Here is a 12462-nt window from a genome sequence, read left to right as displayed (position 1 = left end):
GAGATTTAGTGAGTTTATTATGTTCTTCAAAGACGCAAATATTCTTCTCAAGCCCTGACATTGATTTGAATTTTGTACTGTGACTTTGTAGATCTACACCAAATATTATAACTTTGTTGTGGCAGTACCATAAACTTTAGGCTAATATCCCAACTTTTGCAGGTTTTGAACTCAATATTAAGTTCACTCAAACGTACTATTCTTTTCACAAGTCTTTACATACTTCATTTCTATACTTGCTTAAATTCACATAGTTAACTCAATTATATTTACAAAACAAATTGGACACGAATACACTTTTTTACAAGTTATACAATGCACAAGAAGTTCAATCACATAGAGAAAGCAAGTCATCTTTGCTTTCTTCAATAGCATAATGGAAATACACCACTCCATGTATTCAAATTATGCATATGACATCACAATTAGTCAATTTGTTTATACAAGTGTAACTCATTTTAATCCATTTTTTTAAATAAAAATCTTTTTTACCTAAGTATACTCTATGTAGATTAGTGGATTGAGTTAGACTTATTTAAATATGTTTCTGTATATCAAATAGTTATATATAATTAAGAGTCGAACACTTTAAGTTCAAATTGTGACAGAGTTTTAAGTTTTAAAACGGTTAATATCTCATATATAACGATTAACATATTATATTATTTCAATGAATTTATTGATATTATGTATAGAAATGGAAACAAGATTTCAAATACAAAGTAGTTTTCCATTATTATTTAGAATCGTTTATTAGATTGTTAATATAGCAAAAATTATTCCATCAAACAATCATAACTTAATTATGATGCATAATTAAAGTTATCATTTTAGCAATTAACATTAGTTTCTAATAAATATGCATATAGATATAGTGCAAGATTAAAACTATGTATGAAAAAAATGCATATTTTTAAATGCAACAAAATACTTTCACCAGTTTTTACAGTTTTAAATGCATATAATTCTTTAGTCTGAAAAATACAACATTTTAAATTGAAGTTGAAAATTGGTAACATTATCAACTTCTCACATTTTAAACACTCTCTTCTCCTACCAATTAGATGATAATTCAAATCTGTTATTAATTTGTTAAAAAGGACAATATTTTCATCAGCCAAAAAACAAAACTTTATTTCAAACAATCCTACCTTGAATCATGTAAAAAGAAAACATTTTTTAATGAAAAAAAATCAATTTTTTAAAGATTTGTAACGATATTTTAATATATCCTTGACTTAAACACGTGATTAAAAGGCACTTCATTTAAACTCTAATAATTTAAAACTGTATGTACTCGTCAAATTTTAGTTTGGAGAATATGAAATGAGTTATATTATAACCACTTCATGAAAGGAAAAAAATCTTTTCATTAGTCAAAGTGTCAAATATATTTTGGTTGAAAGCACGACGTAAAATGATGACTTTTATTAATTTTATTTAAAATATCTTTGATAAGAAAGGAAGGTATTAAGAATCTTATTATCTAAAATATTTTTAAATAAATAAAAAATTATCATTTTATATTACTGATAAGATTAAATAATTAAGATGGTATTATAAATTATATTGTACAATTAATAACAGAAGTAAACAATGATTAAAAGCTGAATTATTGAAAAATATATAATTTTTAATTATTCAATAAAATAAAAAACTCAACAGTACTCAATTGAAAATAAAAAAAAATTAAAACTTAATTAAATATTATTTTTATAATATTATGATTTTTATTTTCTATCACCCACCAATTAATTCTCCATTCTCGTGCTGGCGCGTGGACCCCAATCTCCATTTCCTCCTTCTCCCCTCTGGAGTCCTCTTCACTCTCCCAACAAACACAACACCTCGCGACGCTCGCTGCATCGCGTGACAACTACGTCCATGGAGATGCTTCCCGGGAGCAGAAGAACAATCTTCGTCTCCGCCTGCGTGTGGTTTTTTCTGTCACTGTTACCGTCGCTGTCACCGGCGAGTGTCGTTAGCGCCACCCACGGTGTCTTCAACGTCAAGTGCAAGTACCAGGAGCGCACCCTTTCTGCCCTCAAAGCCCATGACTACCGCCGCCAGCTCTCCCTCCTCGCCGGAGTCGACCTCCCCCTCGGCGGAAGCGGCCGCCCCGACGCCGTTGGGTCCGTTCGTTGCCACTAATCAATTCTTTCCTTTCTTTCTTCAAATTTGGTTCGATCATCTTCTGAACTGATTTGTTGTGTTTGTGTCTTTTGTTTGTAGGCTTTACTATGCTAAAATTGGGATTGGAACTCCTCCGAAGAATTACTACTTGCAGGTGGACACTGGCACTGACATTATGTGGGTCAATTGCATTCAGTGCAAAGAATGCCCCACCAGAAGTAGCCTTGGTGTAAGCTTTTCATCGTTTTAGGGTGAATTCCCAGTTTGGTTCTTGATAGTGTGAGACGTTTTCATTTAGTCTTTGAAAACGCAATCACAATATTTTAGTAGAAAATTAGAAATATCTCATAACTTTTAGGGGCGCTATTAACATACTTTTAGGAACACAAGTGACAATGAATAGTTGAGTTAGAAACTAAAGTCACAACGTTGAGATTTATTTTGAGTTTTCGTACTTTTAAAAGTGTATTACACTTCTGGGTAGTAAAATGCTGGTTTATGCCATGTTTTTAGTTTAGCTTAGTGCTACTTTACTGCCTTCATCACTTGGCTAACGTGGTTGCCTGGGTTTATTTTGTTTATGTGTATTATAAAATTAGAGTCCAGTTTATCCACTAAGTTTTTTGGTGCTGTTCTCTGTTAAACGTTAAAAACACACAATTTTGGTATTTTAAAGATAATTTTAATATATTTTAAAACTTTAAAATCAGTGACCATCAGTTGATTTTGAAGACACAACAGAAAAATAGCAGAGAAAAACCTGTAGAGAATCAAAACTCATAAAATTATAACTGATTAGAACATGAGTTTAATAAGATTTAATTACTCATTTTGTCCCTATACATATACATTTTTTACATTTTACCTCCTACACTTACAAACTACAAATTTTAGTCGCTACATGTACACTTTTTAACTAATTTTTTTTCCCTTATACACACTCATTAATCCATGGTAGTCCTTACAATTTTGGATGACAGAGAATCAACCGGGTAAATAAGTGTACGTATAGGGACAAGATGAGTAGCTTCTAGGTGTTGGGATTAAAACGTAAAAGACGTGCAAGTACAAGGACATGAATAATTAAACCTAAAATCTATGCCCTATGTAAGAAATCATGTTAGGGATGATTTTAAAGATAGGTATTGTTAAAGTCTACAAAATTACCGTACATGGCAGTTTCTAATTGGTTGACATGTTGTAAAAACCTTTTACACTGTCAGGGAATGCACTATTTTTACTCTTATAACACAGGGTTAATGTGGTATTTTTTGGATTCACCAAGTGCTTGTTTTGTAGCAATATAGAAATCTACTTTGACTGTTCACGGTGAAATCAACCTAAGTACTTGGAGCCAAAAAGAATAAAACACTCAAGGGTGTTTTTTTGCTTTGTTACATTCTCTTTACATGCCAAATAGTTCCTTATATGCATTCTATGTCTGCGAGATGATCATTCTCATACCATGTATCATTTTGATTGTCCCTTGGTAGCTATGTGGGTCAATGTTGTCTTTTTCTGTCCTTACCATGTATGTTCTGGTTGTGTGTCTCCTCAGTTAACTCTGATGTTTTTATTCATTTGATTTTTTTTTTTGTGTATCACAGATGGACCTTACACTCTATGACATAAGGGAGTCCTCCTCTGGTAAATCTGTTCCATGTGATCAAGAGTTCTGCAAAGAGGTCAATGGAGGTCTTCTGTCCGGATGCACTACTAATACGACCTGTCCATATCTGGAGATATATGGTGATGGGAGCTCAACTGCTGGTAACTTCGTAAAGGATATTGTACTTTACGAGCAAGTGTCTGGGGACCTTAAAACCGATTCAGCTAATGGAAGTATTATATTTGGGTGAGTTTTCATGTGGCAGTAATGCGTGCTATTACTTTTAATCTGTTGCTGCTAGTGGGTATCAATTTCTCATAAGGAATGAACTCAAACCACACATGTGTGTTGATAGTAATTTAACCTGATGCTTTAGTTGCAAACTTGAAATACCATAATTTCTCACATATAGATATTATCTTAACATAAAGTGGATGCACTGGCCGGTGTGCAGGTATTACTTTTCAAAGGTGTTGATTTTGATTTTTGTTTGACTAAGAAGCGTACAAATTTGGTCTAAGTCCTCACCAAAACCAAAATTGATGTTGGTACCTGAGAAAATACTTGGCTTTGGCTGTAATTTTCAATCAGCTGTCTATTTGAGTAAGATTGAGAGTGAGAAGAATGGTGACGTCTGTACTTCTTGCAGTGTTCCAACCTGGAATTTACTGTAGGTTTATTAGCTAAGTTGTGTAATGTGAACCTTAGTCAGACTGAAAATAAATTTATGCAAAAAAGTATTGAATAATTCAGCAATTTGTCCTATCAATGATGTAGAACACCTTAATTCATTGAATAATACTGAGTTGGTGAATAGAACACCTTAACATATGGAACACTCCTGGAAGTGCCTTTTCTAATAGCAGCTTGATGTGATTCTGGAGGCACTTAGGTTGTAATGGTTTTGGTGATTATTATTGTGTTCAATACTTTAATGTTGGGTGCTATTTATATTTAAAATGAATATTTTGTAGGTGTGGTGCTAGACAATCTGGAGATCTAAGTTCTTCAAATGAAGAAGCACTTGACGGAATACTTGGATTTGGAAAAGCTAATTCTTCAATGATTTCACAACTTGCTTCTTCTGGCAAAGTGAAAAAGATGTTTGCTCATTGTTTAAATGGAGTAAATGGAGGTGGTATATTTGCTATTGGGCATGTTGTGCAACCTAAAGTGAATATGACTCCATTATTACCAGACCAGTATGCGATTCTTTTAATACATTTCGGAATTAGATTACTTTTTCTTATGTTGTTATTAATTACTCTTTTGGGGATTAATTCTTCAGTTTTCTTATCATTTTTTTTGTTAGTGTCCATCCACATTATATCTTTTGCAGATATTGTAGTATGTTTTGTGATGATAGAACACTGTTTTTTATTTTTAATTTGGGCTAATTTAACCCTAAAACTAGCTCATGAGAATTGACATCTGATGGGCTGAATTGCTAAATTTGTGATGATAGTTTGGTTTACTATTATTAGAATTGACATCTGATGGACTGAATCAGCCTTGGAAGCTTGCCCAAGTCATTATAAGTAGTATCTAAGCCATAAATGTAGGTTTGGCCAACTTTTTTTGGCTTTTCTTCCCCTTAAAAGGAGCAGTTGAGCCAAACACAAGCTCTTAAAAGATGAGGACCTTGATTTTAATAAAGGAAAAAAGGGAGGAAGAATAGCTTTTAAAAGAATGGTAACTACATCAGTTTTTACTAATTGCATTCCTTAGTCTCTTTCTCCCTTTCTTCCTGAACTAATTGATGTAGAACAATGAACCAAATCTTTTTGCTTAGAAGGAGTTTTTAAGCTAAGACTACCAAACAACTTCTACCTTATATTTAAACTTTTTATTTTTAGCCTTAACTTTAAAGTAGCTTTTAAGTAAGTAGAAAGCTGGGTCCAACATAACCTTAACTAATGGGATCTTAACAAATTTGATACTTGTTGTCTCTCTTCTATTCAGATATTGGTTTACAGAAATCTATATTTTGAGAAGATATGACATTTGAAAATTTATTTTAGGCCACACTACAGTGTCAATATGACAGCAGTTCAAGTTGGCCAAACTTTCCTTAGTCTATCAACAGATGCTTCGGCACAAGGGGATGGAAAAGGGACAATAATTGACAGTGGTACAACCTTGGCCTATCTGCCTGAAGGGATTTATGATCCGCTAGTATCCAAGGTATATAAAAGTGTTATAAATATCATAAACATTCAGGAGGTGAAATATCTGTAAATTTCTTTAAAAAATTGTTTCCCTTCCTCTTTATTATTGTTGTTTCCTTTTTTATGCGTAGTCATTTACCCTATAAAAGGGAGATCACTGAATGTACGAAATACACAATCAATATACAGTTTCCCTTTTTTTTACTGAAAGACTTATTTTCTATTCATTACTAAATTTACATGACAGTTTATCATACACTTATCTGAATTGCTTTCTCTTGTTAGATAATTTCTCAGCAAACTGGTCTAAAAGTTCAGACTCTCCATGACGAGTATACATGCTTTCAATATTCTGAGAGGTATGAAGCATAACGTGTATATTCATTAATCCTCATACTGTACTGATACTATAACTGGGGGTTTAACGCAATCTCTCTCTCTCTCATTTTGTTGAACACATCTGAAGAGAAATGTGCATGCATGTATATTGCATGTAAATGGTGTGTTGTTGTTGGTTGGGAACAAGCTCAGGTGTTTTGCTAGCTTACTTTGGCATATTGTGTTTAAAAGATTTCTTTGTTGGATGGTTAGTTTTGGAAGGAAGGGCCTATATATTATGGTTTTGATAATGGTGGTTCAGTCCACACTGTTATAGTTTCTCTTCATGATGTGTGACATGTGTCACAAAAATGGCAGGGAGGTGAGCGTTTGTCTATTCTTTCTAAGGTAGAATTGCCCTTCAACAATGTGTGGTAAAGTAATAAAAAGATCGGAGGAAAACAAATCAAAAAGTGGTTTTGACTTTTGACAAATTCTGTTGTACTTATCTCCTTCGAAATTTGTCTGGTGATAAATCTTTTTTAACAGGGTGAAATCACCATTAAGTTAACCAGACCTGGTCATCTACTATCAACTCTGTTCTTCACTCACTCATTTCATGTTTTGTTGTTATAATTCCATTAGGACTGGTCACCATCCTTCAATATGGCAACCGTGATGCCATGTTGGCTTTGTTTAAGCTTTCTGTCATCAGCATTGGCTTCTCTACTGGTTGTTGGTGTTTGAGCTTATATTCCTGAATTTTCAAGTAGCTTTTTCATGGCATAGCAAGTTATCCAGGATAGGACTTTTCACTCTCCACTTCTAAATTGCACTTGGAAAATTTTTTCTGTTCCCTTTCATATGTTTTCCATTTTGGTAGATGTCTTATCCTTCTATTTCCATTTTGGTAGATGTGTTTTCCTCTTGTAGGACACAGTTATGATTGTATGCTCTGAAATTTCGTATAGTTCTGTTTCTGGTTTTACAGTATTGGTTCACAAATTGTTTTATGATATTTATTGATCAGTTAATGTTCTTACCTTAATCTGCAATAGCTGGTTTGAGGTTTTATGCTCTTTGTTGGTTTGCTCTGTTGCACATTTCCCGAGTTCTATTTCTTTTTTCTTCTTTTAGTGGTGTCATCTTTAGTCCTTGAAGATTTCTTATCCTCTCTCTGTATCCTTTTTTTTTTCTGACTTAACTTTTTTTCTTGATAATAACAATAGTAACAATATTACGTGTAGTCTATATTATATGTTAAAGGGGTTTGTCTAGGAAATCTTTGGGTTTGTAGTCTATTTGCCATTTCAATTCTTATTTTTGTATTGCAAAGACTTTTGGAAACCACCCAATCAACATGACCACTTACGTGATGCATTAATGTTATACCCTGAAAACAACTACATATTATTACATTATTTCTGTGCTTGACATTACATTTTTCGGAAATTATGTTTAGTGGTTTTGTTTTTGAAATATTAAGTTCTTAATGGTTTGATGTTTTAGTCATTTCAACATGACACTGTTAATGCTGCAATTATGCAACCTTTTCAATGTTTAAAATTTTTAATTTTTAAAATAAAAAATCTCATTTTCAACTATTATAACCACAATGACACTTTATATTACATAAAGTTAACAAACATATTGCATATTATTTGAATTTTAATGTTAATTTTTTTTTTAAATATACTCCTTGCAATAGAACAAATTTGTTCCATTTTTCGTTATTTATGGCTTCTAATTTTTACTTGATTTCTTTTAAAAGGAGAGATCCCATCTCTAGTAGTAGTTAAATACAATTTTTTGTAATCCATATTGATGAAGTATTCTAATTATTTTTGGGCAAATTCTCTTCGTAATCCTAATATACGAAATCTTTGTATTTTATTTGTTTTTATTTTTAAACAATCTTAACTACTCTTGTTTTCTGCTTTTTTCAATCTTTTTAGCCGATTCATGTCACAAATGAATTTAAATATTAATAAAAAAGTTGAAAATTTGTTCATTTTCGTTTTAATCAATCAAACAGTTTATGATCTCAAACTGGATAATTTAATAGATTGGTACTGTTTTTGAAGGTGTTAGTAGATATTTTCATAAAAATATTGTGATTTATATTCAAAACAAGATTCACTTTTTACTTCAATAACATTTACAAAGTGAAATCACTTTTATCTGCTTATATTTTCTGAATTTTTTGGGAAATAGGATTCATACATATTACAAGCTTTCATGTGAAAATGTATACAATATTAATTCTAAAGTATTCAATAATTATATCTTCTTTTTTTTAACTAATTATGTGTGATACCTGATAATAATTCTTCGTTTTACTTTTAGAACAGTTTGTATCTATTTATAGGTAAATATTTTTTTCATTGGGTTATAGTATGTTTCATTATTTTTTTCTTCTATTTTTGTTTCATTAATGTTTTGTAATAATATCCTTTTTTTGCTACTTTCTAAAAAATTTACAATTTAAAAATACCACATTTTTTTAATTTAATTTTAAGGTGCAAGGTGCAGGAAATATGCTACTAGTCAGGTAAAGAGGCATTTTTCTCCCACAATGCTATCGACTATGTTTAAGATAAAATGTATTTTTTTGTTAAGGTGTAAACTTATATTATTTTTGGACAATTAACCTGTAAATTGTCGCATGATTCTAATAAATAATATACGGACTCTGCTTATGACTTCTTGATTTGACTGATGTCTTCCATGACGTTTCTTTAGTTTAAGTTAAGAACTTTGTTGGAGTGCTTTGATAACTGGACTGCTCCCTTTGTATACGCTATGCCTTTATGTCTGTATCAGTTTCATTCAGGACTGTAATGGCTATTGTATTTATTGTTGCAGTGTTGATGATGGATTCCCAGCTGTCACATTTTTTTTTGAAAATGGACTCTCGTTAAAGGTTTATCCACATGATTACTTATTTCCCTCTGTAAGTATATTGCAAGTCTAGTTGCTTTTTGTTTTGTTGTGGTGTATGAGAATTTTATTTGGCTTGTTTTGGGACCTATTATCAGCCTTCTGTCATTATTTGTTGCTCATGCCTTATGTTGGTTATCCCTTTCTCAAGTATTGCGTATAGTTTTGTGTTTGGGTCTGCATTCCAACTACAATTACTTATTATGGTTTTAGAATGCCCGTCTACACTATAGGATGAAACAGAGCAACATATATACACTTTCGGTTCTATAACCGGCATGACATCTTTTAACTAATATTTTTAATTTTTTTATGATCATGCTTTTGGAACTCTGGCATTTGCTACTTGTGCTTTTCAATAATGTCATAAATTTGTTAAAATTCGTTTCCGTTGAATGTGTTTTGGAAGTGATACTGTTCACCTAAAAGTAATTTTGTTGGAATACACTATTTGGATATATAATACCATGTGAAACAAGTTTTAGGTGTGAAAATGATTGTATCCAAATAAATAAAAAGAATCCATTACAATTTACATTTATATTCAGTTTCGAGTCCCCTTGAAAAGTGTATACAAAACTGGTCTAATTCTTTTGTCCCCAAATATGACCCAACTGCATCGTGCCCTAACTGATATTCTGGACTAAAGTAAGAAAAAGTAGCTTCTACCTAAAGTGTCTACAGTGCATACTAGAAACCTTTTGTGTTCCATCTACACCGAGCTTAGTTTTTTGTGAGTTCCGGAATGAGTTCTGGAAACAGACAGATTTTATATGTCAATGACTTTTATATTCAAAATCTTTATATACTATACTATGAATTAAATACTGATGTGCATCTGCAGGGAGATTTCTGGTGTATTGGTTGGCAAAATAGTGGGACACAATCAAGAGATAACAAAAATATGACCTTATTAGGAGGTATTCTCTTCAAATCTTTTTTTGTACCAGTAGACATTTGCCGCTAATTTTCTAAATATTGCTTCCTGCTTTAGAATGAGACTGCCATAGCCATTATGAAGGGAAGAAAGGGCGAGTTTTGTAACAGCATTTTGAGATGAAACATTTTTGAACCTGGTTAAATCTGATTTCTGAAATAAACAAGACAAATACATCATAAATGCATATCGTGGAACATTTTTTGTGGGATAACTCGAGTTTCTTGACTGGGTCTTTATTATTTAAGCATATTACTGCATTAACCTCTGAATGGGCCAACTATTTTTTTCCAGAGGTGAAACTTGAAATTTTAATTAAACAAATGCGTTTTCTGGCTCATCTGGTGAATTACCAAAACAATAGAGTGCTCGTGGCCCTCTCCTATTTATGATGGGGTTTTACTTTGGGGCCTATAGCCAGATCTTTGTCCGCTAGTGTTGAATACTTTGTGCTATACCAACTTAAATTCCCTATTGTGAGTCTGATGTGGAGCAAATGTTTATGTACTGAGATAAAAATACTAGGTACTTTACAACCTAAATATTCGGATAAATGTATTATTTTTACTGGTGGAAGAATTTTCCTGATATATATTTTTTTTCTTGATGTAAATTATAGCTGAATCAGTATCAGTAATAATTTTGGATCTCCAGAAAGTTTGCTTTCCATGACCTTACTCTGCAGCTTCATCTATATATTTATTTGTTGCAGATTTAGTGCTTTCAAATAAACTTGTCTTCTACGACCTTGAAAATCAGGCTATTGGATGGACTGAGTACAACTGTGAGTATCATATCTTAATTTGAAATGAGTTGTATTACTTCATTCTGATAATTGGTGATTTAATAATATTTTGGATGGTGTATCTCAGGTTCTTCAAGCATTAAAGTGAAGGATGAACGAACGGGAACGGTCCATTTAGTTGGTTTCCACTACATTAATTCTTTTGCATGCGTTTTAAACATCAACGGAATCATGATCTTGTTTCTACTTCCTCTGCTACATACACTGCTTCATTGAAACAGAACAGCAAACACATATACTAAGGTCAAAATTATGGCAACAGGATTTGGAAATAGAAAGGACAAAAAAAATGCAAAGTGAGAAATTGAGTTTTCATGAACTTGCATGATTTTAAAATGTAATCTTCAAGGGAGACTAGGACACTGACCATTGGGAACCTTCGCTGTGGGTAAAATTTTTCATCCGAATCCCCATGGTGAATATGTAAATTGCAACCACCAATTGTATATGTTATTAGACTTAGCTTGGGTCTTTATGCCAAATGTATAATTGTCATGCGACAAGCTACGCATGTATCGCAAGTTTTAATTGCAAATATTTACGTTAGTTATTGTAGAGCATTCTGTGCTAGCTATTGGATTTCTATTATATTAAAATAATACATGTCTATACAATCTTCAATTGAAATGCCCTTTTAATTGAATTTTCAACCTCATGTAATTATATTCAGGATTTCACTTACTCTATCCCTCCTTTAAATTGAAATATTTATTTGATTTTTCTTTCATTTTTTTCATTATCAAAATCTCTTTTAAAATATTGAAGCTTCACTGGTTTTAATTTTGAATTTCCTTTAAATTTTTGTTGTAGAGTACGCGTGTTTCTATAGTTGTGTTTTTTTTCTTATGATATTTGAAATTAGGACGGGTGGGATTCCTCTATGATTCCCGCAGGTTCCACCATATATAGTTTTTTTTTTTTTTTTCTTTCATTTTTGTATGTTGTGAGACTTGATAGTATTTTCATTATCAAAATCTCTGTTAAAATATTGAAGTTTCACTGTTTTTTAATTTGAATTTCCGATATTTTTTTTTTCTTATGATCTTTGGAATTACGACTAGTGGGATTCCTCTATGATTCACAAGGTTTCTAAAATATATGATTTTCTTTTTCTTTTTAATTTTTGTATGTTGTGTGTGTAGACTTGATAATAATGTCGAAGTTGTTATGAATTAATGGTCGTCCATTGATTTATACAATTACTCATATGATTGATAATCATATTATTCATTACTCTTTATGATGTAATATTTTGTATTTACTATTTGATTTTATATCCTTTCTGGGTTACCATATTGTACCTATAAATAGGACTCGTCCTATCAGTAATAAGACACACATACAAACAGAAGTTGCTCCCTACTCTCTCATTCTCTATTCTTCCTCTCCTTTGTCTCTCTTATTACCTTTATTTTATAACACGTTATCAGCACGAGGGTTATCCAACTGAGCGTGAAGGCATTTTTTTTTTTCTCCCTAAGAACAACGCTCTATATTCCTTAACCGAGGTTCTTTCTAATCTTTTTCTCATTCACAAACTTTATCTCATTTT

General features: G+C 31.8%; 1 protein-coding gene across 1 annotated transcript; it reads left to right on the top strand.

The window, feature by feature from the left end:
- The first annotated feature begins 1776 nt into the window (after positions 1–1776).
- LOC114185312 (aspartic proteinase-like protein 2) lies at positions 1777–11531 on the top strand. Its single transcript, XM_028072971.1, has 10 exons — positions 1777–2132; positions 2233–2362; positions 3741–3988; positions 4717–4944; positions 5764–5926; positions 6196–6269; positions 9094–9181; positions 10013–10088; positions 10818–10889; positions 10978–11531. The coding sequence occupies exons 1-10, from the start codon at positions 1885–1887 to the stop codon at positions 11124–11126; spliced, it is 1476 nt and encodes a 491-aa protein (XP_027928772.1). The 5' UTR covers positions 1777–1884; the 3' UTR covers positions 11127–11531.
- The last annotated feature ends 931 nt before the right edge of the window (positions 11532–12462 follow it).

The sequence above is a fragment of the Vigna unguiculata genome, chromosome 5 (assembly GCF_004118075.2).
Source record: "Vigna unguiculata cultivar IT97K-499-35 chromosome 5, ASM411807v1, whole genome shotgun sequence".
In the NCBI taxonomy this organism is placed as follows: Eukaryota; Viridiplantae; Streptophyta; class Magnoliopsida; order Fabales; family Fabaceae; genus Vigna; species Vigna unguiculata.
This window is presented reverse-complemented; position numbering and strand designations above follow the sequence as displayed.

Coding starts and splice junctions, on each gene's coding strand:
- LOC114185312 (XM_028072971.1), top strand. CDS start 1,885: ATGGAGATGCTTCCCGGGAGCAGAAGAACAATCTTCGTCTCCGCCTGC. Junction 4,945..5,763: donor ACTCCATTATTACCAGACCA/GTATGCGATTCT, acceptor AATTTATTTTAG/GCCACACTACAGTGTCAATA. Junction 10,890..10,977: donor TGGATGGACTGAGTACAACT/GTGAGTATCATA, acceptor GGTGTATCTCAG/GTTCTTCAAGCATTAAAGTG.